Genomic DNA, 13,644 nt, shown 5'->3' with positions numbered 1-13,644 from the left:
TGTTAGGCTGTTATAATCTATAATTTATTGGGAGCACTGGATAAAAGCATTCCATTTCATAAGCATTGTTTGAATCAATAAAAATATTTTTGGAAATGTTCCAATTAAAAGATTATATTCAAAGGCAGAATTTACCCATTATGTAATTTTTTCTAGGTCATAGCTACTGATTTTGATTCTTCTATTATATATGACCTTGTTGTGAAATTTTTCCTTTAAAAACACTGTATGAAACAATACAGTATATGCATAATTTCTAGTACTGTAATCAAATTTATTTATAAATTTATGAAATTTATTTGCTGCCCACCTCAGTTCCAGCAATACATTTCAGATACCAATCTGGAAGCAAAATGGGAAATTTAAAATTAAAGGTGCAGTTTTTACATACGGAAAGTCTCTATAACAAATTCAAAAGTAAAGAAATCAATACAGCTTGTACATAATTTAATGTGCCCTCACATACATGTTTGATAGCAAAGAGATAGCAAAGCTCTAGTGATTTTCCACTTGGTTTATGATTAGCCATATTGATAAGAATCTATAAATTTCTAGGTTTATAGAAAGTTGAAAGAATGCTAGAGAAGTCCATTTCATTGTCTATAGAAAAAATATCAACGTTCATTCAATGACAAAGAATATTTCAAATAACACTTCTTGTTTTCCCATTCCAATTTTTTTTAATCAAAAATACAGCTGAAGTTCATAATAAACTACCAGCTTGAGAAACCATCTAATGTTGTGTGGCAGAGCAGAGAAAGATTTATAAAAATCTGTATCCCTGATCAAAGACATTTTACTTGTTGCCTGAAAAAAATACATTATAATTTATTAATAACCACCAATATATTATAAAACCTTTTTTTAAAGTCAGGCAGGCCTAAAAGTGTCCTTAAAAAAAGTTTGTTCTTTTTCTTTTAATAGGGTGGTTTGTCTATTTTTTTGTATTTTGCCAAAACAGTTCAAATACACCTTACGGTCATGATTGTCACTTTTATAAATTTATTTTGGAATAGTCTTAATTGTTACCTTAGTGTATCCATATTTACTTCTAGTTTTTAGATGCTGATTTAAAGAAGAAGATAATGCATAGCAAAGCAATGTACGATACAGCTAAAGAATCTTTGAAAGATTTTAATTCTCAGAAGACACAGTTATATAACTTCGTTACTCAGATGGAAAACTGGTTTGTCAATACAGAAGAATCACTATTAAACTGCATTCATAGTCAGGTTCCATCAGATCTTGGGACAGTCAATGTAAGTAGCATAAAACTAATGAACAGACATTGAGCAAATTAGAATAAAAACATGGGGCATTTACTTTGTTATCAATCCCTTAAAATAGACCCTGTGAACAAATCCACTATTTCAATTTTTCATCCATTAGAGGTTAATTGCCATTTAATGGGAAGGGAAAAAAAATTGGGGTCAGAGTTAATGCTGTGCTGCTAAAAGCATTTAAAATGTCCCAGATCACATGGCTGTAATTTTTGTCTGTTGAGTAACATGTATGTACTTCAAAGAAATACAGCTTTTGTTTCTCTAAGTGAATTTCCTCAATCTCCAAAAAAAAAAATTAGATTTTCAAACTGAGGAAATAAGAGCACTTAAAAAAGTGTTCTTCTGTTCACATCATACAGATATAGCAAAATGATCAGGACTGTTCTTTAATTAAAAATGCAGTACTTTGTACTGCTTTATTTTTTTTCCAGATTTAGGAATTATTCAACTTATGTTTAGTGATTAGTCCAGTTTTGGCCTGACCGGATGTTTTAGCACAAAGAATTGGGACTTAGATATCTTGAACTTTGGCAAGGTAGATCCATCAACATTTCTCTTAAAAGTAGTTGCTAAACTGTGGCTATTAGTATTCCAAGGACTTCTCCCATTTTCAGTTTTTCTTCTTAGATGAGAAGCAAAACATTTTTGAAGAAAAACACCAGGAATGTCCACTTGCCTTTTGGAAAAAGTACATCATGACCTGGATGATTGAGAATTTCCATATTCAGTCAATAAAACAGATTTTTAAGTAATGTTCTGATGTATTTAAATGTTCTAATAATATCATTGTTCCTTCAGAAAATACAGAAGGAGATTCGCCAACAGCAGAACAATTTTGATTCTACACAGGAAATGCTTAATGGCCTCTGCCGCAAATATCCATCATTGGAGTTGGAAACTCTTGGAGGCACTATAACATCCCTGATAAAGAAATTTGAAGCTGTAAATCAGTTGAGTTTGAAAACGCAAGGATCTTTACAGGAGTCCCTAGAAAAACATTTCTTACGTGAGTTCTCACTGAATTTAATATATGAATCATGTAACCCACAGGAATGTATGCTGGAGACAATTATGCCAGTATTAAAATAAAGTATCCATTTACCTAATGAATTCATTTGGGAGCTAGGTTTTCATTTAATTCCCATTATTGAAAGTATATTTTATAAATATTTCCAAGTCCTCTATTGCTTGGTTTCATGGACATAATAGTAATTTTGAAAAAGTATCCTGGCAATTACTAATATTATATATGTGGATAGGGGCAAGCACAAATACTGGGGACATCACTGATTTTTTATGCATGCTTGCAAGTATATGCTTTCTGTGTGTGAGTATATAAAGGTGTGCATGGACAAGTTTCCTTGCTTTCTCTGACTATATGCTTTCACTTTCTATATGAATTGCACAAGTCTATCCTGGCTACTTAGCTCCTCTTCTTGGCTACAAGTTGTTCTGTATTCCTGAGATCATCTTGGTCTCCCTGGTTTCCTGTGACATCTTTCTCTATCCTTATCTTAGGCTAGCAGGGATTAGATAATCCATTTCAACTTTTATTTTCATTTGTTATGTTTACAAATGTACAACCTGCAGTCTTTCCCCAACTTTTCTATAGGCTTTTGTGAGGTCTCATGAGTCCAGAACCATTGTACTGTTTTACATTCTTGTTGAATTTTAAGTATGGAATATATAAATCAGTCTTATTATATGATAATACTTGGTATCTCCTTTTTTAAAAGAATCTATGGAGGAATTTCAAAACTGGTATTCTAATCTGAGAATTGCAGTAAAAGATATAAATATTGCATCTGGGGACAGTAAAGCTATTGAAGCAAAACTCCACAAACTACAGGTAAGGTTGCAGGAGTTTCATGTTGCTCACCTTGCAGACTTTTCTCGATAATATTAGGAAATCATTGAGCAATTTGTTTTGTGCTTGTTGTTAAACCACTATCTTAACAAAGGTCAAACACTGATTTTATATCATGATGTGCAACAGACAGAATGCATTGTTAATGACCTTTTATAGTTTTTTCATAGAATTCTTATCCAAACCAAGAGTTTGGATAAGAGTCAAAAATTTTAACTGTCTGTCATACTATTTAGGGACGCGGTAGCTCAGTGGGTTAGGACACTGAGCTTGTTGATCAGATGGTCGGCAGTTTGGCGGGTCGAATCCCAAGTGCCGCGTAACAGAGTGAGCGCCTGTTACTTGTCCCAGCTTCTGCCAACCTAGTAGTTTGAAAGCACATAAAAATGCAAGTAGAAAAATAGGGACCACTATGGTGGGAAGGTAACAGTGTTCCGTGCGCCTTTGGGGTCTAGTCATGCCGGCCACATGACCACGGAGACGTCCTCGGACAAGTGCTGGCTCTTCAGCTTTGAAACGGAGATGAGCACTGCCCCCTAGAGTTGGAAACGACTAGCACGCATGTGCGGGGGAAACTTTACCTTTACCTTACATACTATTTGGTGTAGCCTACAGACAGTTTGGTATAGTGGTTAAAGAACTAAGGTAGAACCTGGGAGACTGAGTTTTAGTCCCACCTTCAACAGGAAACCAACTGGGTGACCTTCAACCAGTCACTCTCTCTCAGCTCTAGGAAAAGAGCAAGAACAAACCACTTTCCAAAACTTTATCAAGAAACTGCAGGGACTGGTCCAAGCAGTTAGCAGGAATCAACACTACCATGAAGTTACAGGGGGAAAAAAATATCATACAGCAAAATCATAAATGCTTTCTAGGTTTTCAGATATGTTCTCACCACTGAAAAGTTTACATTAATTTTTTTATTTTTTTTATTTTAATTCCATTTATATCCCGCCCTTCTCCGAAGACTCAGGGCGGCTTACAAGCTTAGCAGTAGCCTTCATTCTATGTATATGCCTGCTTATTAGGGCTTTCACGCACACACCCCCAAGCGGCATTATTACAAAGTCAGCTTAATTGCCCCCAACAATCTGGGTCCTCATTTTACCTACCTGGGAAGGATGGAAGGCTGAGTCAACCTTGAGCCTGGTGGGATGCGAACCTGCACTAATTGCAGGCAGCTGGTGTTACTTAAGGAGGCATTAGCCCACTGCTCCACCAAGGCTCTATTAATAAATAATTAATAAAAGTTATATACAGGGAGTGCAGAATTATTAGGCAAATGAGTATTTTGACCACATCATCCTCTTTATGCATGTTGTCTTACTCCAAGCTGTATAGGCTCGAAAGCCTACTACCAATTAAGCATATTAGGTGATGTGCATCTCTGTAATGAGAAGGGGTGTGGTCTAATGACATCAACACCCTGTATCAGGTGTGCATAATTATTAGGCAGCTTCCTTTCCTTTGGCAAAATGGGTCAAAAGAAGGACTTGACAGGCTCAGAAAAGTCAAAAATAGTGAGATATCTTGCAGAGGGATGCAGCACTCTTAAAATTGCAAAGCTTCTGAAGCGTGATCATCGAACAATCAAGCGTTTCATTCAAAATAGTCAACAGGGTCTCAAGAAGCGTGTGGAGAAACCAAGGCGCAAAATAACTGCCCATGAACTGAGAAAAGTCAAGCGTGCAGCTGCCAAGATGCCACTTGCCACCAGTTTGGCCATATTTCAGAGCTGCAACATCACTGGAGTGCCCAAAAGCACAAGGTGTGCAATACTCAGAGACATGGCCAAGGTAAGAAAGGCTGAAAGACGACCACCACTGAACAAGACACACAAGCTGAAACGTCAAGACTGGGCCAAGAAATATCTCAAGACTGATTTTTCTAAGGTTTTATGGACTGATGAAATGAGAGTGAGTCTTGATGGGCCAGATGGATGGGCCCGTGGCTGGATTGGTAAAGGGCAGAGAGCTCCAGTCCGACTCAGACGCCAGCAAGGTGGAGGTGGAGTACTGGTTTGGGCTGGTATCATCAAAGATGAGCTTGTGGGGCCTTTTCGGGTTGAGGATGGAGTCAAGCTCAACTCCCAGTCCTACTGCCAGTTTCTGGAAGACACCTTCTTCAAGCAGTGGTACAGGAAGAAGTCTGCATCCTTCAAGAAAAACATGATTTTCATGCAGGACAATGCTCCATCACACGCGTCCAAGTACTCCACAGCGTGGCTGGCAAGAAAGGGTATAAAAGAAGGAAATCTAATGACATGGCCTCCTTGTTCACCTGATCTGAACCCCATTGAGAACCTGTGGTCCATCATCAAATGTGAGATTTACAAGGAGGGAAAACAGTACACCTCTCTGAACAGTGTCTGGGAGGCTGTGGTTGCTGCTGCACGCAATGTTGATGGTGAACAGATCAAAACACTGACAGAATCCATGGATGGCAGGCTTTTGAGTGTCCTTGCAAAGAAAGGTGGCTATATTGGTCACTGATTTGTTTTTGTTATGTTTTTGAATGTCAGAAATGTATATTTGTGAATGTTGAGATGTTATATTGGTTTCACTGGTAAAAATAAATAATTGAAATGGGTATATATTTGTTTTTTGTTAAGTTGCCTAATAATTATGCACAGTAATAGTCACCTGCACACACAGATATCCCCCTAAAATAGCTATAACTAAAAACAAACTAAAAACTACTTCCAAAAATATTCAGCTTTGATATTAATGAGTTTTTTGGGTTCATTGAGAACATGGTTGTTGTTCAATAATAAAATTAATCCTCAAAAATACAACTTGCCTAATAATTCTGCACTCCCTGTATATAATATATAAAAAGTTATATATATAATTTCAAATGGCCAATTACGGTAGTTATTTTATCAAATTTAAGTGCAAGTGTGTAAATACTATAAAAGTACATATTTGTATTGGTAAAATCAAAATCAACATCCCATAAAAAATAATAATAGTATTAGCTATGTTTACAATGTTAACATTAGTAGCATTTGTACAATTCAAAAATGTTTCTTTAATGTAGAAGACTTATAAGATAGCCTATTGTTGGGGTGTACTTATTTATTTATTCTGCCACAAGTCATCATATATACATAAGTAATTTACCATTTTGTTTCCCATTTGTCCAGTCTGAAAAAAATTCCATTGCAAATTATTCCAATTATTTTTCTGATACCATCAACCTATATTACCATTCACCATAGATTAAAATTCGTATGTGCATAAATCAAGTAGTACCTGGATTGTTGTACTTTTGAAAGTTAAATACAAGATGAAAGTTAGGTATGCTCTCTCTTCATATCTACTTCCCCTCCCGTTTTTCTTTACCTTTATCAATTTGTGTATTCGTTTTACTCAGAAAGTGCTAGACTCTTTTAATGAAGGAAAGGCTAAACTGGAGTCAGCCTGCCATGAAGGAGAAAATCTGTGTACTTACTTGCCTAAACCCTCTGTGAATGGTATTCAAGAACAGATATCTAAAGCTCATCAGGACTTCGAAGCATTTCTAAAACAATGTTTGAAAGATAAACAAGCTTTGGAAGAATGCATTGCAGAATTGGAAAGGTAAGTTTCAGATATCCATGTTTAATATAGTACATAGATATATTGCCTTATGCTATACCTAAATTAAATGGCAAAAATAGAAAAAAATAGTCTCAATTAGGACTGCACATGTATTCTACTATTTCTGTCTGGCCATTTTCAAATGTAATTTTTAGGATATATATTTTTTTAAAAAAATGGAATAAGGGCCAAACCAGTGGCAGAGTGAATGTTCTGTAAGATGTATAGTTGCATTTTGTTTTGATTTAGAAGGTACTATTTTCAGTAGAAATGCATGATTTATCTGTGGTGGAAACAAGGAAGTATGGAGTGTTCATTTCAACATGATCAGAAACAGATAGAAGGCTGGCTAGAGATTTTTTGCTGGCCCTCCTGCTTACCGTCTGTTTTTGGGAGAGGAAGCTCCTGCTTTGCAGAATCTTGGCGTGATCTGCAATCCTATTTAGAGCATTTTGTCCCTTAAATGCACAGGAGGAGGCAGACAGGGCTGTTGGTGGGGTGCAGTAGAAGAATATAAGTGTAATGGGCCTACTATACTGAGCCTTGGTGGAACAGTGGGCTAATGCCTCCTTAAGTAACACCAGCTGCCTGCAATTAGTGCAGGTTCGAGTCCCACCAGGCTCAAGGTTGACTCAGCCTTCCATGCTTCCGAGGTAGGTAAAATGAGGACCCAGATTGTTGGGGGCAATTAAGCTGACTTTGTAATAATGCCGCTTGGGTGTGTGTGTGTGAAAGCCCTAATAAGCAGGCATATACATAGAATGAAGGCTACTGCTAAGCTTGTAAGCCGCCCTGAGTCTTCGGAGAAGGGCGGGATATAAATGGAATTAAAATAAAAAATAAAATAAATAAATAAATACTTGACTGCTCACATAATTTTTATTCAAAGATTTAATTGCTTGAAAACTGTTTTGGGGAGCAATCTTCGCAGTATTTTCACTTTCTTCATTGACTGTGATGATAACTTGCACACTGTGCCAGTTTAGAATGGGTAAAGTTCCAGAGTCACAGTAATTCTCACGGTTTCCTTTGCCATATTTAGATCCTTCTTAAGTATTTTTAGAATACTTACAGCTGTACAGAAGTATGTTCTTTGTCAGTGTTGTTCAAAAAAATTAGGGTTCTTTTTAAGATACGTACAGATCGAGTAGGTGCATGTTGCGTCCTGTATTTTATATAACAATAGTGGTACTGTTTTATTTGCTTGTTTTATTACAGTTTTGAGGACCAGTGTAAAAGCTGGAGTTCATGGCTTCACGAAAAGGAGGAAAGAATAAACACAGAAGCTCTGGGTGAACACAGACAGCACATCCCAGATAAGAAAGACGAGGTGCAGAAAGTAGAAGCCTTTTTGGAAGAACTTCTGCTTGCAAGGTATAAAACCATAATTTATTAACTAATTTTTTCTCTTTTTATCTGCCGTACAGTTACAACAATGACCCTACATTTTATTTGTGTAGTTCAGCTGCTCTGGTACAGCTGCAGAAAGCCACAACTCTGCAAACTTCATTATTTACAGAATTCAATAAATAACAGAGATTTGAATTTGGTTCTAATAATGAATTTATTTTATAAGGCACAATTCTTATTGTTCTATTGAGAAATAAATGAGTTTGCATATTTGAAAGCGAGGCGTGTAATTTTTATACCCGTTTTTTCTAGAATCTCTGAAAAAGGTTGATCTCATCACAATGCACATTTAAAGCACAGATTCAGCTTGCCACTTTTTTCTGCTATATTCACCTCTAACCACAACGGACTGATACAGTGTTTAATACTGTTGCTATCAAGTAATCGCATCATATAAAACAACAAGATAGTAATTTAAGTTGCCTGAGAATCAGTGCTCATATTAGGGACCGGGAATTGAGTGTAACATCTAGCAAGGTCAATTTTTTTTATAATTATAATGATCGCGATTTGATCTTTTGTGTGAAGCTATTAGCTTTTATATCTAAACCATATTTTGACATCTCCCTGTAATAGCATGGTTTGTCCATATGTATTCATAATTACTGTATGTATTTATAGATGCATTTATAACAGCTTTTTACTTTTTTTTAGGGAATCCTTTGATAAACTCTCTCAAAAGGCACAATTTTTAAGTGAGAAAGACTATAGCACCGGAATGGAGGTTCGCCTAGCCTCTCAGCAGTTTTCTGCTTATCAGAATTTAATCCAGGAAGTAAAGGAGAAACTGCGGCACTCTCAGATAGCCCTCCAAGATCACCAAACTTTGGAGGAAGCGCTGCAGGATATGTGGACCTGGGTGAAGGATGTTCAAGAAAAACTCAGCTGTGCTGAGGGCACCCTTGGGGACAAAGTGACCTTGGAGAAAAGACACCTCCAAATTCAGGTAAAATAGCAACAGAATACTGACATCAAAGAACTTTTATCTTAACAACGTTTGGACTAAAATTTAGGTAAAACTGAAACTGTTTCCCAAAGTCAGTGATTGACAAGCCAGGACCAGACATGCAAACCGATTGGGTGACCTTGGGCCGGTCATTCTCTCTCAGCCCAACTCACCCATAGGGTTATAGTTGTGAGGAAAATAGGAGGAGGAAGTTGTGTTGGATAGATTCACCACATTGAGTTAAAGGCAGGAAATAAACAAGGCATTTAAATTATAATTCAATCATTTTTTTTTTCTACTTTGCCCTTTATATTTATTTTTTATTGTTAATACATGTTATATTTGGATAAAAGTTAACGTGGAACTTTTTCAGAGAGTTTTTAATATCATCATGAAATGATGATGATAATATTCATCATTATCAGTGGTAAAATGCCAACCCAATATTGATTTCCAAATAAGAAAATATCCATGAGTTTTTGTCACCAACAACCCATCGATTCCTAAAATATTATTTCAAGATCATTACAAAGTCTCTCATAATAACAAATACCTACATAATTTTATGATAATAATCCCCTAAGGCAGTGTTTCCCAACCTTAGGAACTTGAAGATGCGTGGACTTCAACTCCCAGAATTCCCCAGCCAGCATAGCTGGCTGGGGAATTCTGGGAGTTGAAGTCCACGCATCTTCAAGTTCCTAAGGTTGGGAAACGCTGCCCTAAGGGACAATCAACAGGGAGAATGATTATAGGTTACTATTTTCCCAATGGAGAAAGCTACCTGGATAAAACCTTTTCCATTTGTCATACCTGCAGAACAGGTAAAACCATGTGCAAGATGGTTTTAGGTATTCTCTGAAAAGTGTTGAACTGGAACTTTTGTGTCCTAGGAAATCCTATTAATGAAAGGTGAAGGAGAGGTCAAGTTGAACATGGCAATTGGCAAAGCTGAACAAGCCCTTAAAACAAGTAGTGAAGAGGGTCAGAAAGTGATTCAGAGTCAGCTGCAAAGATTGAAAGACCTCTGGGGCAGCATTGTCAGCACCTCGGTCAGCTGTCAAAGGTAAAACTTTTATGTTGTTGCTTCATTCTGGTAATTTTTCTTCATTGAGACTTTATGATTTCCTGAATTAACTCTTAAGTAAAAGATATTGCTCAGAATATCAGGATTAATGAAAAGGGGGAAATTCATAAAAGAAAGTTTTCTGCCTCTTTTTCCTCCTCAATAGCGGAACTTAGGACCTTCCCAAAATGTAATGTGAGACATGGAGAGCTCCTGGAGAAACCACCTCAAATTCAGCATTGAATAGAATGAATTAAAGAAATAGCAGTATTAGTCTTCCTCCCCTCCCCTGCCCCAACAGAAATGTTGTTAAGAGAAGGGAGGGAGGGAGGGCACTATTTTATATAAAATATGCAGAAAAATGTATTAACCGCCCTTTCAATCTTTTGGGCAGCCTTTTCTTCCTTCCCCCATGCTCAAAGCATGTCCTTATTCTTGCTTATCTACAAATAGAGAATCATACTGGAACATACATTTTGCAACGTCCTTGATGTATAAACTCAATTTATTTCCCTAATAACTTTTCATATTTTGATTTCAATGTGTGTTTCTGTTATATTAAGCTTACTGGAGTTTGTCATAAATCAGTGGAATTGCCACCTGGAGAAGAAAAGTCAGCTGGATCAGTGGTTGGATTCAATAGATCACAAATTGAAAGAGCCTTTGGAACCTCAGAATGGCCTGAAAGAGAAATTTTCCCAGCTGGACTGCTTCCAAACTATTGTTTCAGAAGTGGAAGAACATTCTAATGACCTACACCAGCTTATAGTAAAAGCCAGAGAACTGCACGAGAAAACACAGGATGATTCTTTTGGAGAAACTGCTCAAGAGGAGTTGAAAACACAATTCACAAATATTGCAACAGTTGCTAAGGTGAAGATTTTGTAATATGTAGCCCCCCCATAATTAGAGAAGTTTTAATCAAGAAGGTTCAAAGGTTAAAATGTATGCTAATATAATTATGTGATCAAGATAATTATATGAATTACCAAACAGAACCAATGAATCTATGACAGGATTCACACATTACGCTAAACTGTAATGTGCTTTTTAAAAAATCAGCTGAACTTATTAATTCAATCCGGTCATTTGTTATTGAAGCAAAACATAAATTAGTTTGGGCCTGATCTCTGATTTGAAATAGAACTAGAGATCTCATTGGAAAAAAATCCAACATAACTATCACCCAAAATGAAAGAAGTAGAGTCAAAGTCATGAAAACAACTAAAAATAACAAAGGAAGGGGAGAGAGCGTAGAACAGATAGCAGGAAAAGAATAGCAGACACATTGAACAGAATTGAATAATGAGGGAAACCCAATGTTTGTATGTCATTTCTTTTATGACATTTAACTACATTTTAGAAAGCTACTAGTTTCAACTTAAAAGAAAGATGCAATGGTTAGCCCACACAATGGTTACAATTCTGGAAACTATCGATACATTCAGAAAATTTTCAGGGTCTAATGAACAAAAAAGCAGTACAGTCTCTGAGACTGAATGGCTAAAGAATAAAAAATTCCTGGACTGTAATGAGTTAGTGTTTACATATTTTCTATTTAATCTCTTCTTCCTTTCACTAGTGTTGTACACCTCATAGTTTGCCCTTATTATATTGTTGTGGCAAAGCTGCACTATCCGAGCTTCTTTATCGGTAAAATTCAGGGTGCTGGTTATCACATTTAAAGCTCTACATTCCAAAAGGTCAGATAATTTACATGATCATCTCTCTCTTAGATGATACAAGATCAGATAGGGTAGGCAAATTTGGGGCCCCTTCCCTTAAATGTTGCCTTCCGGTGTGACCTAGGAAGTGGGTCCTTTTTGCCATGTGGGAACCCTTTTGCACAAGGGATCCAACAAGCCCCCTTGCTTTTAGCTTTTCAGAAGGCCATAAAAAGTTGGCTCTGCCCCAGGCTCTAGGAAAGGGTGAGATGGAAGTCAGTGGAGGTTGAAGGCATGGACAGTGAATGGCTGAACCATCAGATTTTTTGCTTTTGCTTTTTATTTTTATTTTTTTGGTTTTATTGTTGTGAGCTATCCAGAATTGTATTCTTAGATGGACCACAATACATATATTTTAAATAGCACTATAGCACTTAGACTTATATGCCACTTCATAGTGCTTTACAGCCCTCTCTAAGAGTTTACAGACTCAGCCTATTGCCCCCAACAATCTGGGTCCTCATTTTACCAACCTTGGAAGGATGGAAGGCCGAGTTAATCTTGAGCCGCTGATGATCGAACTGCTGGCAGTCAGGAGAATTAGCCTGCAATACTGCATTCTAACCACTGTGCACCACAGCTAAATAAATTAAATGAAGTTATATTAAATTCAATTAATATGATTTTCCTCTCCTGGCTGTTTTCTGTAATTTACTTTCTGATTTCTCCCCCCCCCCTTCTTCTCAAGCAGTCCCATAACAGCTTCCCTGTTAACAGTAAACTGGTGCTTATATACTTACTTTCATCATTTTACAAAATCCCAGAGCTCTTGGGAGGAAGTTTGAGGTTAGAGTTAAACTCAATAGAGCTATAAAAACCTTGTGTATAAATTCTACTATGTTTAGATTAGGGAGCTTTTCTTTATTTAATCAGACAAGCTGAAACATTGCATGATTAGTAATCTCTTGTATTGATAATAAATCTCTTGTTTCTCTACAACAGAGAGAACCATACTTTGCTAGTCATATTATGTGAAGCAGCAGTAATGATATGAGGGCTGGGCACTCTTTGAACATGATTCAAAAGAGTGCTTCAGACTTCATGACACCTCTGTACTATTCATCCAACAGATAAAAGCTACATGAAATCTTAACGGTGTCCGTACAACCATGAAAAAAAGATATAACTGCTTTAAATGGATTTACTTTAATGAATTAACTTTTTTAAGTAGCTGCACCTATTTCAAAATCATACTATCCATGAGCTTAAAAATAGAGGCCTTCCTTAATGAATACCAGAAAGTTATTTATTTGCACAAATGCAGTGTTCATAATATTTTTAAAATCAACTTTGAAGCTCTAGATGATATTAGTGATTTTTGACCAAGAGTATAATTAGGCAAAAATAATAGTGATAGCAAACCTCTTCACATTATTTTCAGATTAAAACAATCTGGATTGATTGCATCAAGCAGAAGAAAAATACTGTTTTGATTCCTTAAACACAGTTTTGAAGTGTCTCCTTTTGATTTACAGGAAAAGATGAAAATAGCTGAAGATATTGTAAAAGACCATTTGTTACATCTCGATGCAGTGCATGAATTTTCTGATTGGCTTCATTCAGCAAAAGAAGAGCTTCACCGCTGGTCAGACACATCAGGAGATTTGTCTGCCATACAGAAAAAGTTAGCCAAAATCAATGTGAGAAATTGTTTCGTAGTTTCGTTATTAATTTTTGTACATGTGTGTTAAAATATTCGCATAATGAGTTTTAATTATAGAAAACACTCTCATTTCTTTGGAACCAGATTGGGCACTTATAGTTCCC

At 36.4% G+C, this 13,644-nt stretch overlaps 1 protein-coding gene across 1 annotated transcript in view; it reads left to right on the top strand.

Annotated features, from left to right (window-relative positions):
• The window catches only part of SYNE1 (spectrin repeat containing nuclear envelope protein 1), a gene marked incomplete at its 5' end in the record, with an annotated part of 320,362 nt that overhangs the window by 121,473 nt on the left and 185,245 nt on the right, over positions 1 to 13,644 (top strand). Inside the window, 9 exons of the mRNA XM_083348719.1 lie at positions 1,056 to 1,259; positions 2,082 to 2,289; positions 3,020 to 3,132; positions 6,526 to 6,731; positions 7,950 to 8,105; positions 8,796 to 9,087; positions 9,981 to 10,153; positions 10,717 to 11,026; positions 13,353 to 13,517. Coding sequence (XP_083204845.1) covers positions 1,056 to 1,259; positions 2,082 to 2,289; positions 3,020 to 3,132; positions 6,526 to 6,731; positions 7,950 to 8,105; positions 8,796 to 9,087; positions 9,981 to 10,153; positions 10,717 to 11,026; positions 13,353 to 13,517 — 1,827 coding nt within the window. The remainder of the gene's footprint in view (positions 1 to 1,055; positions 1,260 to 2,081; positions 2,290 to 3,019; positions 3,133 to 6,525; positions 6,732 to 7,949; positions 8,106 to 8,795; positions 9,088 to 9,980; positions 10,154 to 10,716; positions 11,027 to 13,352; positions 13,518 to 13,644) is intronic.

The sequence above is a fragment of the Vipera ursinii genome (assembly GCF_947247035.1).
Source record: "Vipera ursinii genome assembly, chromosome: 1".
In the NCBI taxonomy this organism is placed as follows: Eukaryota; Metazoa; Chordata; class Lepidosauria; order Squamata; family Viperidae; genus Vipera; species Vipera ursinii.
Note: the sequence above shows the minus strand (reverse complement) of the source record. Positions and strands in the feature narration are given on the sequence as shown.